This window comes from Drosophila mojavensis, unplaced genomic scaffold (genome assembly GCF_018153725.1).
Source record: "Drosophila mojavensis isolate 15081-1352.22 unplaced genomic scaffold, ASM1815372v1 contig_19, whole genome shotgun sequence".
Taxonomy (NCBI): domain Eukaryota; kingdom Metazoa; phylum Arthropoda; class Insecta; order Diptera; family Drosophilidae; genus Drosophila; species Drosophila mojavensis.
In genome coordinates this window covers 1,454,108-1,468,178 of record NW_025318726.1, presented here as the reverse complement: position 1 = coordinate 1,468,178, position 14,071 = coordinate 1,454,108, and the positions used below count along the sequence as shown (strand labels likewise).

The following is a 14,071-nucleotide window of genomic DNA, read 5'->3' as shown; positions in this document are numbered from 1 at the left end:
AATAAATACATTTATATTGAAGAGCTAATGTCAGATAAACTTATCAGCTTTTCAGATTCTATACAATATATAAAGGTCATAATAATTATCAAGATGAAGTTCATTAAAGTAAATAATTAACCAAATAATTAATTATTTATTACACCAATCATTCATTAACCAAAAGTTGATATAAGGGTATGTTGCTTTGTGTTAAAATATAAATAGGTATACTAGCATTTTAAAGATTGTTATCAGGTCCTTTTATTATCGTATTATTTATTTGATTTATTACAGATTAGAATTAATATGATATTAAAACTGCTGAAAGCCTAAGCACTAGCAACTGAGGACCTCGGCTGGTTTAGCTTTAATATAACCGGTTGCTAAGCCACATCAAGAATGAAGAGAAAACATGAGATATTTGAGCGAATTTCAGCGCCTACCACCAACCGTGCCAAATCCCACCCTGTGCTTGGCTTATCGCCATTCTGCGCTCACAGCCAGTAGCGCTCTCTCTATCGTTCTCTCTCTTTCTGTCTCGTTGCCAGCTACATTGTCGTAGGTATGGCACAGCTGCCGGCAAAGTGTTCCCAGCTCTGTTGGCATTTTCGCAATGTAGTTTCAGTCTGAATTGGTCGGTCGTTGAGCGTGGAAGTGCTCAGAGTGCGAGAGAGAACGGGCAACGGGCACAGAGCGCGATTTGTTTGAATGACTGGTACGTTTACGTTCGCGTCCATTTCTATGTGATTGTGTGTGTCTGTGCGCGTATGTGTGTGTGTGGGTGAAGAATAACAACACCGATATCGAAATAGTGAAGCACAAAGGCCAAGCAAAGAAAGAAACACCAAAACACAACAATAACAACGGTAGCCAAGAGTCAGCGTCAGCGTCAGCGTCTTGTATTTTTTTTTTTTTTCGTTCCTTTATTTTGGTGAGTTTGAGGTGGAGTTGCTATTGCTATTGCTGTTCATTCCTCGTGTGCCTGGGTCAGTTTTGTTGCCTTTTTCACGTGACTGGCGCTGTAAATTAAAGTTACAATTTGCATCAGTGTTAGTTGGGAGCAGTCAGTGCTCATGACGTGATTTAATAACTGTGCAAACAATCCGCCAACTCAAACATCTAACCCGTACTTAATCTCTGTACGTCAGCGCCGCGTGACTCTCAAATTGCATCCGGTTGATGCTTGGCGTAGTGCGAAGCGAATCGATTTCAACTCACCTAACACAATGTTGGCAATCTTAAGAGAACTGTGCATAATCTTCCAAACTCCCCACAGTAATGTGTATTAAATATTACTTCTATTTGCGTAAATGCCGACTGCACTATATGAGTGAAGGTGTCTCAAATGTGTGGGGTCTGTGTTTTTGTTTCTGTGTGTGTGTGTAGGTCCACTGCACGCATTGTGAGTCATCCGCGCTGGTCAATATGCAATCTCAGCACAAATTACTCCAACACATAGAAGTTTATTTTTAACCCTTGGCACTCTCGCATGCGAATTTTGACTAGACGACGCCAGCGACGCTCGTAATGAATTTTAAAGTGCACCGCGGCTATAAATACCAAATTTGTCAACAAAAAAAGAGCTCACAATATAATATCAAATAAAAATACAAAAAATGATTTAAATGCTGCTCGGGTGCGCTCAGTTGTCAGCAAGTTCATCAAAAGGCAAATGGCAATAAAAATATCATTATGTAAAAACCTTTGCCTTCTACTAATGCCTGTACATAGATGGGCGTATATATATGTATGTGTATGTGTGTGTGCGTGTGAGTGTATGTGCGTGTGCATCAGTGCTCGTGTTTTTCTGTAAATATGTACTAGTTGAAGCGGGCATACTAAATATATTTAGAGACTCGGCGATCTGGCCGCAGACGCTTACTTTTTGCATTAAATGTCATTAACCTCGAGGAATCGGCGAATCGACGGATCGACGGATCGACGAAGCGAGTTCGAATGTTGTCATTCGCATTGAAATGACGTGAATACAAACTTCTCATTTATTCAAATGATAACAATTTTCACGTGACTGACTTGACATGATAATTTGATTTTATGCGCCATTTGCTTTTCCAGTGCCATAAAGCACTTGCTCTAAACGGGTTTGTTATATAAGCCACGAAACAGTTGTAGAACAGAACAAGAGTTCAACACATATATCATACATATATATATATGCTTGTAGCTGATGACACAATTATCGATGGAATCTGCAATGGAGCACTTTATTTTTGAGTGTCTCTTGCAGTTGCAGCCATCGAATTGAGTAAACAATAATAAATAAGGTCAGTTTTCACATTATGTGTAAAAGTGATTTGTAATAATAAAAGCTCTTTGTTGTCATTCGATAAGTCGCATTCATTGAGCGTGAAGGAAAGGAATGCATGAATGCAGTTAGAAATATAAATCAAGAATGCTAAGCACACAGATACCCTGCAATCTAATTAGAGATGTTGTGCCATCATATAAACAATTACGAAATATTTAACATATAGTAGTAGTTCTTCTGCTCTACATTAAAATGCCCTATAAATCTACTTTGCATTAAACTTTAGATTTAGGTTTTTCAGTATTCTGCATACTTTTCTCTCATATATAAAATCTAGTTTGCATTAAAGTTTGTATAGGTTTTTCAGTATTCTTATATATGTATGTTTTATAGTGCACTAGTGATAGAGTTCTTTCAGCCGATTTGATATACGCCAAGCACTATGATTCATGTAATCATGGAATACTACAGTATATTATGGAAGCTATTGTCGTTCCCCGATATACCCTGTTATACAAAATATATCCATGTTTTTTAATGCCATTCGATACGCTGCATTCATTCAGAATTAAATATCAAATGCAGTTAAGCACTGAAATACCCTCTAAGTGTTCTGATACCTCTTAATTCAGTTATGGATATACATGAGCTAAAATATATATGCATATATGTATATACACTGCGCGTCATCAGGTTAGCGCCCCCCTTTACACTCAACCTCAAAGCTAAATAAAATCTAAACCAGCAGAGCTCCATCTTTGAAATTTTTTTACAATATACTCCATTTATTTCTCTTTAAAATACAAAAAGAATGGCTACTGTAACAATAAGGATTATTTTTAAATAATTTTTTTTGTAAAATGTACAAAAAACATGTAACAAAAATTTGGTCATCAGATTAGCGCCCCCTGCGCTAAATTCAATTTATTTAAGTTAATTACCAAAAATAACACCTGTATTTTAAGCTATTGTTATTTTTAAGTAATATTAGTAGTGCGTAGTGCCGTTTTTGTTTGAAATTACTTTAAAAATTCGATTAGGAATGGAATTATAAAGTTGTTCAATATTATTCAAGGATATGGTTGATTAAGCGTGGTCAGTACCTTCGATTAACTCTGTCTTTGTACTATAATGCTTTCCGGACTCATATACTTTCCTGACCAACCATCCCCAGACGTTTCCAATGATATTAAGGTCGAGTGAGTATGGTGGCCACTCCATGAGATCAATTTTTTGGCCCTGAATCCAGGACTTCAGAGATCGGGCGGTCTGAATTGAGGCATTATCATGCTGGAAAATCTAATGCCGGTTTTCAGACAGGTTATAGAAATGCGGAACAGCAGTTTTAAACACGATATTATGGTCTTATGCGTTCATGCGCGATGTCAAAAATTGAAGCTTGCAAGTGCTGTAGTAAGATATTGATACCTACACAAATGCCACACCACCCCCCCGCCGCAGCGGCTTGGAAACCATTCCAAATAATGTTCTTCTATGAGTAGGTCATGGATATAATAATTATATCCATCAGTTCCTTCCAAATTCAATTTTTCTCATCAGAAAAGACAACATGCTGCCATTGGGTAGACCACGTCATATTCGCCCGGCCAAAATTAATGCGTATTTCTTTTCTCAGCATATCGACTGGTGTCTTTTTTTTTACATTCTGTTTCTTTAAGTAATTAACTTTCTTAATTGCTCTTTAGACCGTTGATAAGCTCGTCCTAACACTGATTTTAACCCTAATCTTGGTGGTCGATTCGTGGGAATTCAAAGCTTCTCGAACTAATGCTCTTCTATTTCCTTCTGAAATCACTTGATTATTGCCGCTTATATAGTTTTTTCCATAGTTTTCCCTATTTGTAAGAAAATTGCCACTTAGTTTTGTGTTTTTTCCTGATTTTTCAGCAATTTTATGGTTGCATAGTCTAGATTCAAAGTATGCCTCAATCTTTGATTTTCAACCAAAGATAAAACTGTTTCTTTACCCATACTATAAATATATTGAATACTTTGAGCTTCACAAAAAATTTGGTGAGTGTAATTGCCAAAATAAGCAAGATAATTACAATTGCATTTGGGGGCGCTAATCTGATGACGCAAAATAAGTGCACACATTTTTTGCGAAAATAGAGCAGAATAGAAAATAAAACATAACGGGTTTTCACTCGCGCTTTTTTTTGGTATGAGAGACATCTCATATGATGATAATGAAATAAAAAAAAAAACCAAGAAGTTACGTGCAATAGGCAAAGAGAAAAACGTAAAAGAAAATGAGTGTAAGGGGGGGCGCTAACCTGATGACGCGAAGTGTATATATTGTATATGTATGACCCAATTGACACAATCTCGATTTATTACCATTGTGTGCGAATCTTGTATCAGAGTTCTTCTTCTTCTCGGAACTCGTTCTTTGTTTCATTCGCAAGGAAACGCCAGTTATACAAGAGTCAAGTGAGTCATTTGCTTATCACAGACATATTCATAATACGCTCGCGCCTAGCATACGCATGTTATTTATGTACAAATTAATACCCTAAATACCCACTAATCAGAGTTGATCACGCTGGCAAATCGAACACACACGCATTTCGTGATCCAGTTAAGTATATAGCATATCAGATACGCTGCCGCGTAATCAACAGCCAGCTTCAATATATATGATTATTAGTATTATGACTGCGTCAATATTTTGATTTGTTTCTGATTTATGAGTTTGGAAACCAAATAAATAATAATAATGCTAGAAGGGCTGGTTTTCTGTCTTTGTGTACCTCCAATTCCATTCGTAATACAAGTCAACGGATGATGTCATGATCCATCCAGACCTAAAACCAAAAGCCCGGCTCACACTCACACTTACACACACACACACACACGTACACTGAATTTTTTAAAGTGCTGAGCTCAGCTCTTGCTGCTGTCTATGTCGATCATTAGCTCACCGGTTGGCGAAATACCTCTATTTATTTGTTCTCTTCCATACGGAAATTCATCCACTCGCTCTGCTCACTGGTTTTCTGACTTTTCCCACTCGTAGTCGTAGCTATGAGCTCATCTTTGATCACCATTGCGTACACCATTCGCGTTCTTCTCGCCATATGCGTATATACTCAAATTTCTATATACGTACTTAAAATACCATTAAATAGAGCTAATATTTAGGGTGACCTAAGCATTCGTGCTCGGCATTGGCGTACCCTATAAAAACAATCATGGCTGTAAAATCATATTTTGGAAAATCTAATGAAAACTCTATCTCAACTGCGAATCGAGTGTTCAACTGGTGGTTTACCAATGAATATAAGGATTTCAATGATGATACATACGGCATTAAATTAAAATCTATTATTATAAAGACAGACATATTTTCAAAGTTTCTATTTTATGCCGTGAATAAAACAACAAACTGGGCATGCGGTTCCTATTATACTTTAATACTTATCTAATAACTACAGAGTATAAATACTGTAACCTTAGCCTTGACGGGAAATCGAACTCTTTGATTCTTACTTAAAAGTTAAATGCATGCCCTTGCCTTTTTAATAAATACAGGGTATCAGAGCTATAGAATGTCGGCGACATCTTACGATTCGAATTCCAGCTCGTCTATTTGCACTGCCAGTAGCTGACCCTCGGTATTGTTGCACCATCAATGGCATCGCCCACACGCGATCTGTCAGTGCTAAACTTGCGTCAATTTCTATCACATGTACAAATATGATATATACACATACATATACCTATATCGACACTTTGGATGAGCTTGGATATACCCTATGGCTGCCTACAATTTGTTAAATTGCTGCAATTAATTTAATCAGCCTGTAACTGTTGCCTTCTGAAATGTTAAATAAAATGCAATGCATGCAGCTCGTTTGTGTGTTCCGCGTTTTTAATGTCGCATGTTTAATTGACTTTTAGCTGGAAATATCGATTTGTTGACTTTCAAATGCATTATTATCGTGGCTGTTGCCATGGTTAGAGACGCCCTAAAAACAACAGGTGCTGTTGTTAATTGCGAGTTATATAAGAATTATAAATCTAGACTTGTTCGCTTTGATTTTGGATCTCTTTAATAAAATACATAATACATATATCTATTGTTTCGCTCAGAGACGCTTCCTGCTGGCTACGCCCCAATGAAACACCAGCAACATGTGCATCGATCAAATTCGCAAAGTGTGATAAAGACAACCAAGTGACTTAAAGAACAAAAGCTGAAATCTCAACTGCAAATATACACATATATAATAAGCCAATTAGAGACAAGCTGCGAAAATGACAATAACATATACAGGTGAAGTGGCCACATGCCGTGGCTTTGGCTGTTTTCTCAAACTGCTGCTCAGGTAAGTGATCAAAGTTATATATATGTATAAGATATAATGTATATATATAAATATATACGTAAGCTACTGATTCGTATTCACTGAGCTAAAAGACTTTTACGACAGTTTTTGTTGATTACTTTTTGTTCTTTTATCAATTAAATTGCCAAGATCTTTGATAACCAGCAGAAAAAGAAAGTATTAAATGATTTTATTGGTTAATGCTTTCGGCAATATTTCCTCAGATCAGCGCAAAACTTGTTTGGAAAGTTGCTTAGACAAATTGCTAAAATATATATAATTCAGTAATTTTGTGAGTTCCCCTTTCCATGGTAGAAAATTAGTTACAAAGGTTTGAATTAGGTTGATCAAGTTATATAAAGAATTTTATAAATCACACAACTCGAATCCGAATTAGAAACCAGAAGAGCTTTATCTAATCTTCTTTATTATTATTTATAACTTGAATCTACAGCAAAAGAGTTTGCAAAAGTATTAGCTGAGCCTTGATTCCTAAATTCTGTTGGTCTGTGTAACACGTACACACACTTTCAATTAAAAAGTTTCCCTTATACACGAAAGCAACAGCTGTTCCATTCAATTATTTGTTGAACCGATTTATTAGCCGATCAAGCAAAATAAACTTTAGATTACAAGCTTGCAATATGGAATATGAAATGAAATTAAGTAAGAAAAGAAAACCAATATTAGCTTAGTTAGGGCAAGGCCGCGTAACACACGCCTTCAAGTTCCCATATCATGCGCAAAACAAGCTATATTCTACGAATTACAGTGCTAAATGCGAAGCGTGTAAAAAATTGCAAGTCCAGTGCTAATTAAAGAACTGACACAGTTCGCTCCAGCTCGGCAATTGAGCAAGTGACAGTCGTCAGGCGACAGCCGACAATTGCAACTAATGCAAATAATAGAATTTTCCATGCACACACAGCGTACAGCGGGTATTAGATTGTAGTTCCGCTGATACCAGCAACAACTCCACCCACACCAGATGCCCCTGCCACTGCCCCTACCACTGCCCTTGCCACTGATACTATTACTGATACTGATATACATCCCTATTTACATAAACAGTGACTGCTGCAGTGTTATCTTGGCCACATTTGACATCTGTCATGCGTGTAATTTGAATTAGAATTTAATAATTGGCAGCAAGTGCTGCTAGCCATATCTATGAGCATGTATGTATGTAAACCTGTGTATGTACATATATGACACATACGGTCTAGTAGCTGATAGTTGATTTACTTGAATGATCCGCTGATAGTGTCAGCTGGCATGATTGCCTCTGCTAATCAATGAACCATCCAGCCTAGATTGATGATAAACCAATTTCGCTAATTTAATGCATTATGCACTTGATATATGTTTGCAAAGAATTAAAAGAAATCAAGCCAATGCTAAATTGCCAAGTTGGTCTTCATTTTAGATTAATTCTTATCTCTTAAAAATAACAAAAAAAAATATAGCGAAATTGATCGCAACTTTATATAATTTATAGCAGCTTGTAAACATATACCCTGTAAAGTTTTTTGAACTCAACTCAAAATTGAATTAAATTTATCAGCTGGGACAGACCTTGAAATCTTTGTGGCTAACTGATAAAAGTTAAAAATTTTGTTTGTCATTTGCTTATGATAAATGATTACGTGTTTGCTTTTGGTGTTTTTATCACAGAAATATTTGATAAGAATTTACTTTATAATTAGCGGGCTTTTCATTTCAAATAATGGCTGGAACATTTTCAAATTTATATAGTATACATATAGCATATAGATAGACCAATTTTTATGACGTTTCGACGGTGGCATGATTATGGCCCAATATCAGGCCAATGACGTTGACAGCTAAAGGAATATTGGTAAACACATGCCAGACTCTGTGCCGCACATTATTAAAATAGAAGCTTACGTTCGATTAGTGGGACCCAATAGGGTCCATAAATGATGGAATTTGAGTAGCGTTACTAAGAATCAACCACTCTGTAGATCTATTTATAAATATGACTTGATATGTTTGTGTTTTCTTGTAGGTGGCGCGGAAGTATTTACAAATTAGTCTGGCTGGATCTGTTGGCCTTCCTCACATTATATTATCTACTTAATCTGGTCTATCGGTTTGCGCTCAACGAGGCCCAGAAAGAGTAAGTGAAGCTTGAATGTTTACACTAGTGCACATACTTATTGTAGTCTATTTGCCATGTAGAACCTTTGAGGCGATCGTCGCCTATTGTAATAGTTATCGTGATCTCATACCGCTGTCTTTTGTGCTGGGTTTCTATGTATCCATTGTGATGACTCGCTGGTGGAATCAGTACACTTCCATCCCCTGGCCGGATCCCATCGCCGTCTTCGTCAGCTCCAATGTGCACGGCCAGGACGAGCGTGGTCGGGTCATGCGTCGCACGATCATGCGCTATGTGTGCCTCTGCCTCACCATGGTGCTGGCCAATGTGTCGCCGCGCGTCAAGAAACGATTCCCCGGCCTCAACAATCTGGTGGAGGCGGGTCTGCTCAACGAGAACGAGCGCACCATCATTGAGACGATGAACAAATCATTTCCCAGGCCCTCCAAGCACTGGCTGCCCATTGTCTGGGCGGCGAGCATCATTACGCGAGCAAGGAAGGAGGTAATAATAGCAAGGATAACATTATGAGATGTGTTAATTTATAAATATTATATATCTATGCATGCATATGTAGGGCCGCATAAGGGACGATTTTGCTGTGAAGACTATCATCGATGAGCTGAACAAGTTCCGAGGACAGTGCGGACTACTGATTAGCTATGATACGATCAGTGTGCCCCTGGTTTACACCCAGGTAGTTACGCTAGCCGTATACTCATATTTCCTTACCTGCTGCATGGGTCAGCAGTGGACAGATGGCAAAGTCGTCGGCGGCAGCAGCTACCTGAACAAGGTGGATTTGTATTTCCCAGTGTTCACCACGCTGCAGTTCTTCTTCTACATGGGGTGGCTGAAGGTGGCCGAGTCCCTGATCAATCCCTTTGGCGAGGACGACGACGACTTTGAGGTAGATCGATCTTCTGAGGTGTTCAATCATGTGATAACTGATCTAATCCTTAGGTCAATTGGATGGTGGATCGCAATTTGCAAGTTTCGTATTTAATTGTAGATGAAATGCACCATGATCATCCGGAGCTACTGAAGGATCAGTACTGGGACGAGGTGTTCCCCAACGAGCTGCCCTACACCATCGCTGCGGAACGCTTCCGTGAGAATCATCCGGAGCCCTCGACTGCCAAAATCGATGTGCCCAAGAACGCGGCCATGCCCTCGGGCATGTCATCTGTGCGAATCGATGAAATGGTTGGTAACAATGGCAGCGTCGCCTCTGGGTCGAAGCCGACTGCAACTGAGCAGCCGTCGCAAGGGGCAACCAATCAGACAGTTACTTATGACCTTTCCAAGGCTGCACCAGACGAGGAGGTTAGAATCAAAACGTTGGCAGCATTCACTAGCGATTCGAAGTATTGGCACCAACTAATCGGCTATCTTAACTAAATGTACATTCATGGCGTGGCGGATAACTCAATTTAAAACAAAACAAAAACAAACAAATTAACCAAAACAATAATCAAATATGAAAGTATTTTCTAACCATCTTCTGTAATGACCTGAAATATGTATTTCATATGGGATTCAAGTCGATCATTGGCATTTCAAATCACAACGGTGCTTGGTAGTTATAGCTAAGACTTACTTAAGAGTTGAAAGATATACGATTGAAAGCTCTAATGAAATGAACAGTGGATTCTATGAATACTGAAATATTTTGTTATATGGCTATCAAAGTTGTGATGACGAAACCTGCTATAGAACAGATTAAGGTTCATATGGAGTCCACTGAGCATTATCACTAACCTAGTTGTAACTCTATTGTGGTGTTTGTGTGATTGTTCTATAAACTATAAGACTGCATACTAACTTTTGATTCTAACAATAATCTGTTTGCCTACAGCCTCTAACTGCACTACGCTCTGCACGGCTTTCGGTTGCTTTAGTGCACCCCAGAACGAAATTTGCACCAAATTGGTTTCAAGTAACCTATGCTCTATTTAAATTCTCCCTCTCTTTCTTGCTCTCTCTCTCTCTCTCTTTCTCACTCACTGATTACTTTCAACTAATCCACCCTTTCCCCGTTTCCAATGGTAAACGCAGGCGGACGATGCCAGCGGCATACATTTCTCTGCAGGCAATGGCAAATCGCGCCTGGGACTCGGCTCCTCGCCCAGCCTGGTTAGTGTATCGGGTACGCTGTCGCGGGTGAACACTGTAGCCTCGGCACTGAAACGCCTGCTCAGTCGCGACGAAAGCCGTCCGAGCTCCGCTACGCCCAGCGACGATCCGGGCAAGTACCGTTTCCCGAACAGCTCCAGCACAGCCAGCTTGACAGGACCCAACGTTGGCTCCTCGGCTGTGAAGCCGGCAGCGGGCAGCATGCGCATCACCCAACAGGTCATCGAGGAGGTGGACGAGCAGGCAACCATCACTTCCACACGCCCCCACGATCCACGCCCCAATGTCAAAGACATTTTCTCGCCCACCACCGGCGACCCACAGCATCAGCCGGGCGGCCAGCCACTGCAACCGCCACCGCCTGCAAGTAGACCCGGCGAACTGCCGGCGCGCTCCCAGCCAATGGACATACCCAGACGCTCGCCTCAATACGAGCGCGCCTACTCGCAGTATGAGCCGACAGCATCGCTCTTCCCACCCGGCGGTGTGGACGCACTGCTGAGCACCTCGGCGCCGGCTGGAGACGGTCCCTCGCTTTTGGCAGGAGACACGGCGCCCAGCTCGCCGCAAGGCGACAGCAGCAAATCCCTGTTTGAGCCGAACAGGGTTGCCAGCCGCGAGACAGGTAAGTGGTCGGCCCTGGTGCCATGGAATGATGCCCACAAAGCCTTCATTCTCCTGTGTTTGATATTCATATTTAACATATCTTCATCTATTCACATCCATACACACGCACACACACACACATCTCGATCTTTCGACTGTTAATACTTAAAGCGAGTGAGAGACCCGATGCACCGCAGTACTTCCGGTGGTTCGTGACGCCCGGTAAAGTTCAAGCATTGGCCAAACTAAGTTTATTTCGTTCCTTAGCCTATTCTTCCGCATATTTGTTGCCAGTCCAAAATTTATTCTTGTCGGACATTTGGTATCGTCTATTATTTTCAGCTCTCTAAATCACAAATTATTATTATTAATATTATTTTCGTTGTTTTTATATATTTTTTTTATTATACATCTGTAGACTTTTTAACTAGAATTACTAACCATAATTTGCATCCGTAGTTTGTATTGTGTTGCATAAGACTCGTATTTGATTCTTCGATTTTAGGTTGTTGATAAGGTAAAACTTTCCTTACCGTAAAATTTATATTTAGATTTTGCCTAGCCGTATTCCCTCTAGCCGTTGCACGTCTTACTTAACCCTCATTAATCCCTGATTATTTTTGTTCCACTTGACGCTAATACCAATCTCTGTCCTTGCAGTCGAAAATCTCGACGTCAAAGCATCGGCCGATGTTTTGGCCAATCCAGCTGCCGAGCCCCCGCCAGACACTGGCGATGACTTCGAAAAACTACGAGCTGCTCGCGAAAAGGAGAAGCTGGTGCGCCAGCAAATGAACTTGGCGCGGACGATTAGCACCGCCCCGGGCGTGGATGCCTCCGGAGTGCCAGTTGTGGTGCCAGTGGCACTAGTGGCGCCACCCGCGGCTCAGCCGGCCGCCCCAACCCCGCTGAGAACAGTGCCCTCCAATGCTGACTTGCTCGCCGGCACTAATCCAGTGACCAACTCGACCATCAAGTCCGAGGATGCCACCACAGGAAGTTGAACTGACAGTTAGAGTTTTACATTTGGGCGTACTACATAGGGAGTACGCCGCCTGTGCTGTATACTTTTTCAAACTACCCTTAAGTTGATTAGTTAGCGTTAGTTAATTTATCTATGCTGCTAAACTTAATACCTTAACAAGCACAATGATACAAAAAAAAAAAAAAAAAAAACAAATAAGCAGAGTTAGAAACAGATTAAGAATGCTCATAACGTTAAAACGATCTTGAGTGAAAGTGGACCCATTTAGCGCAGTTAATATAATATTACTATTATTTATCAGTTAAGTCAACAGTGATTTGAATCTATACAATAATATAAGTTTTTCTAAATGGCCAATCAATTGTGTTTTATTGATAATTAAAGTCGAATCGAGAGCTCTAGCGGGTCTGCCCTGACTACCTTGATATCACTGATGCACGCAGCTGATATTCAATCAATCGGTTCGTGAGTCATTTTCATATACTTATAGTAGATCTTCGGTTAACGAGCCTCTGATAAAAATCTCGATTTTTGGGAAAAATAAGTTTCGCTTAACGAACAAGGTTTCGCATAACGACTAAACAAATTTTGGAAAACATTCTTTGTATGCAAAATATCTGTCGATGTCAAACAACGAAATAGCGGAACCCCAAGTACACATTATAGTGTTTTCCATTAATCGTTTTAGCACATTGCAGATAATTAAGATGCAAAATTTGTGGTTTCAGTTAACAAACAAGATGCTGGAACGACTGGAACGACTGTGTTCGTCAACCGAAGGTTCACTGTATGTTACCCATACTATTGGAAATCGAGTTATATACAAAATTAACGATTGCTGTTGATGAGACTTTTACGAACGATTATGTCATCCAAAGGTGTCCTAAAGCGTAAATTTATATTTTTTTTTTAGTTTTTTTTTTGTTAGAAAGAGATGAACGGATGGGTAATATACGTAATTCGACATTATATGTGCTAAACTTGAAAGACGACGGTAATAAATCGAAATTTTACGAGCTATAGTTTTCTTTTTTCAGTTATTTAATTATGGAACTTAGAAATTCATAATATAAAAATAAAAATCAATTAAAAATATTCTGTCTTTCTTCATAACCGTCATCATAAAATTCTTGGATTATTTGTGGAGGCAACAAACTGATGTTGATATAGGTCGCTTCACAGTCATTCTGATACTGTGTGTGATCAACTAGTCTTTAAAATTTTCGATAAATTTGTGATTATCTAAGAGCCACTAGGACGCACATTGCGTAAAATAACAAAAGTATTTCAAGATTGTAGGAACTTAATTTTGGTCTTAAGAATTTGTAGTAAATGGCAGTATTTTAAGATGAAATAATGCGAATTTATTTGAGATATGCATTGCACTAAGTTAGTTGAACGCATGCATGAAATGCACAAAACAATTAATTTCATTTATACGATATTTAAATTGTATTCATTTCCTAACTTTTACAATCCGTATACAAAAAAAAAAGAAGTTAATAAATATAAGTGATCCACGTTCGAACTTAAGATTCAACTTATAAAAACGTACGTACATATAAGAATCTCCAAATAGCATCGTCTCACATCACTTAATAAGATTACATACAACACTT

General features: G+C 39.2%; 1 protein-coding gene across 11 annotated transcripts; it reads left to right on the top strand.

The window, feature by feature from the left end:
* The first annotated feature begins 592 nt into the window (after positions 1–592).
* Positions 593–12,809, top strand: LOC6572450 (bestrophin-2). 11 transcript variants are annotated; one of them, XM_032730388.2, is made up of 10 exons: positions 593–697; positions 6,368–6,603; positions 8,633–8,743; positions 8,806–9,229; positions 9,303–9,635; positions 9,689–10,051; positions 10,584–10,664; positions 10,784–11,486; positions 11,639–11,689; positions 12,128–12,809. In XM_032730388.2, the coding sequence occupies exons 2-10, from the start codon at positions 6,533–6,535 to the stop codon at positions 12,469–12,471; spliced, it is 2,481 nt and encodes an 826-aa protein (XP_032586279.1). In that variant the 5' UTR covers positions 593–697; positions 6,368–6,532; the 3' UTR covers positions 12,472–12,809. The 11 variants fall into 11 exon arrangements, with proteins under 11 accessions (XP_032586279.1, XP_043863655.1, XP_043863654.1 ...); XM_044007720.1 differs by having other exon boundaries at positions 602–848; XM_044007719.1 differs by having other exon boundaries at positions 602–913.
* The last annotated feature ends 1,262 nt before the right edge of the window (positions 12,810–14,071 follow it).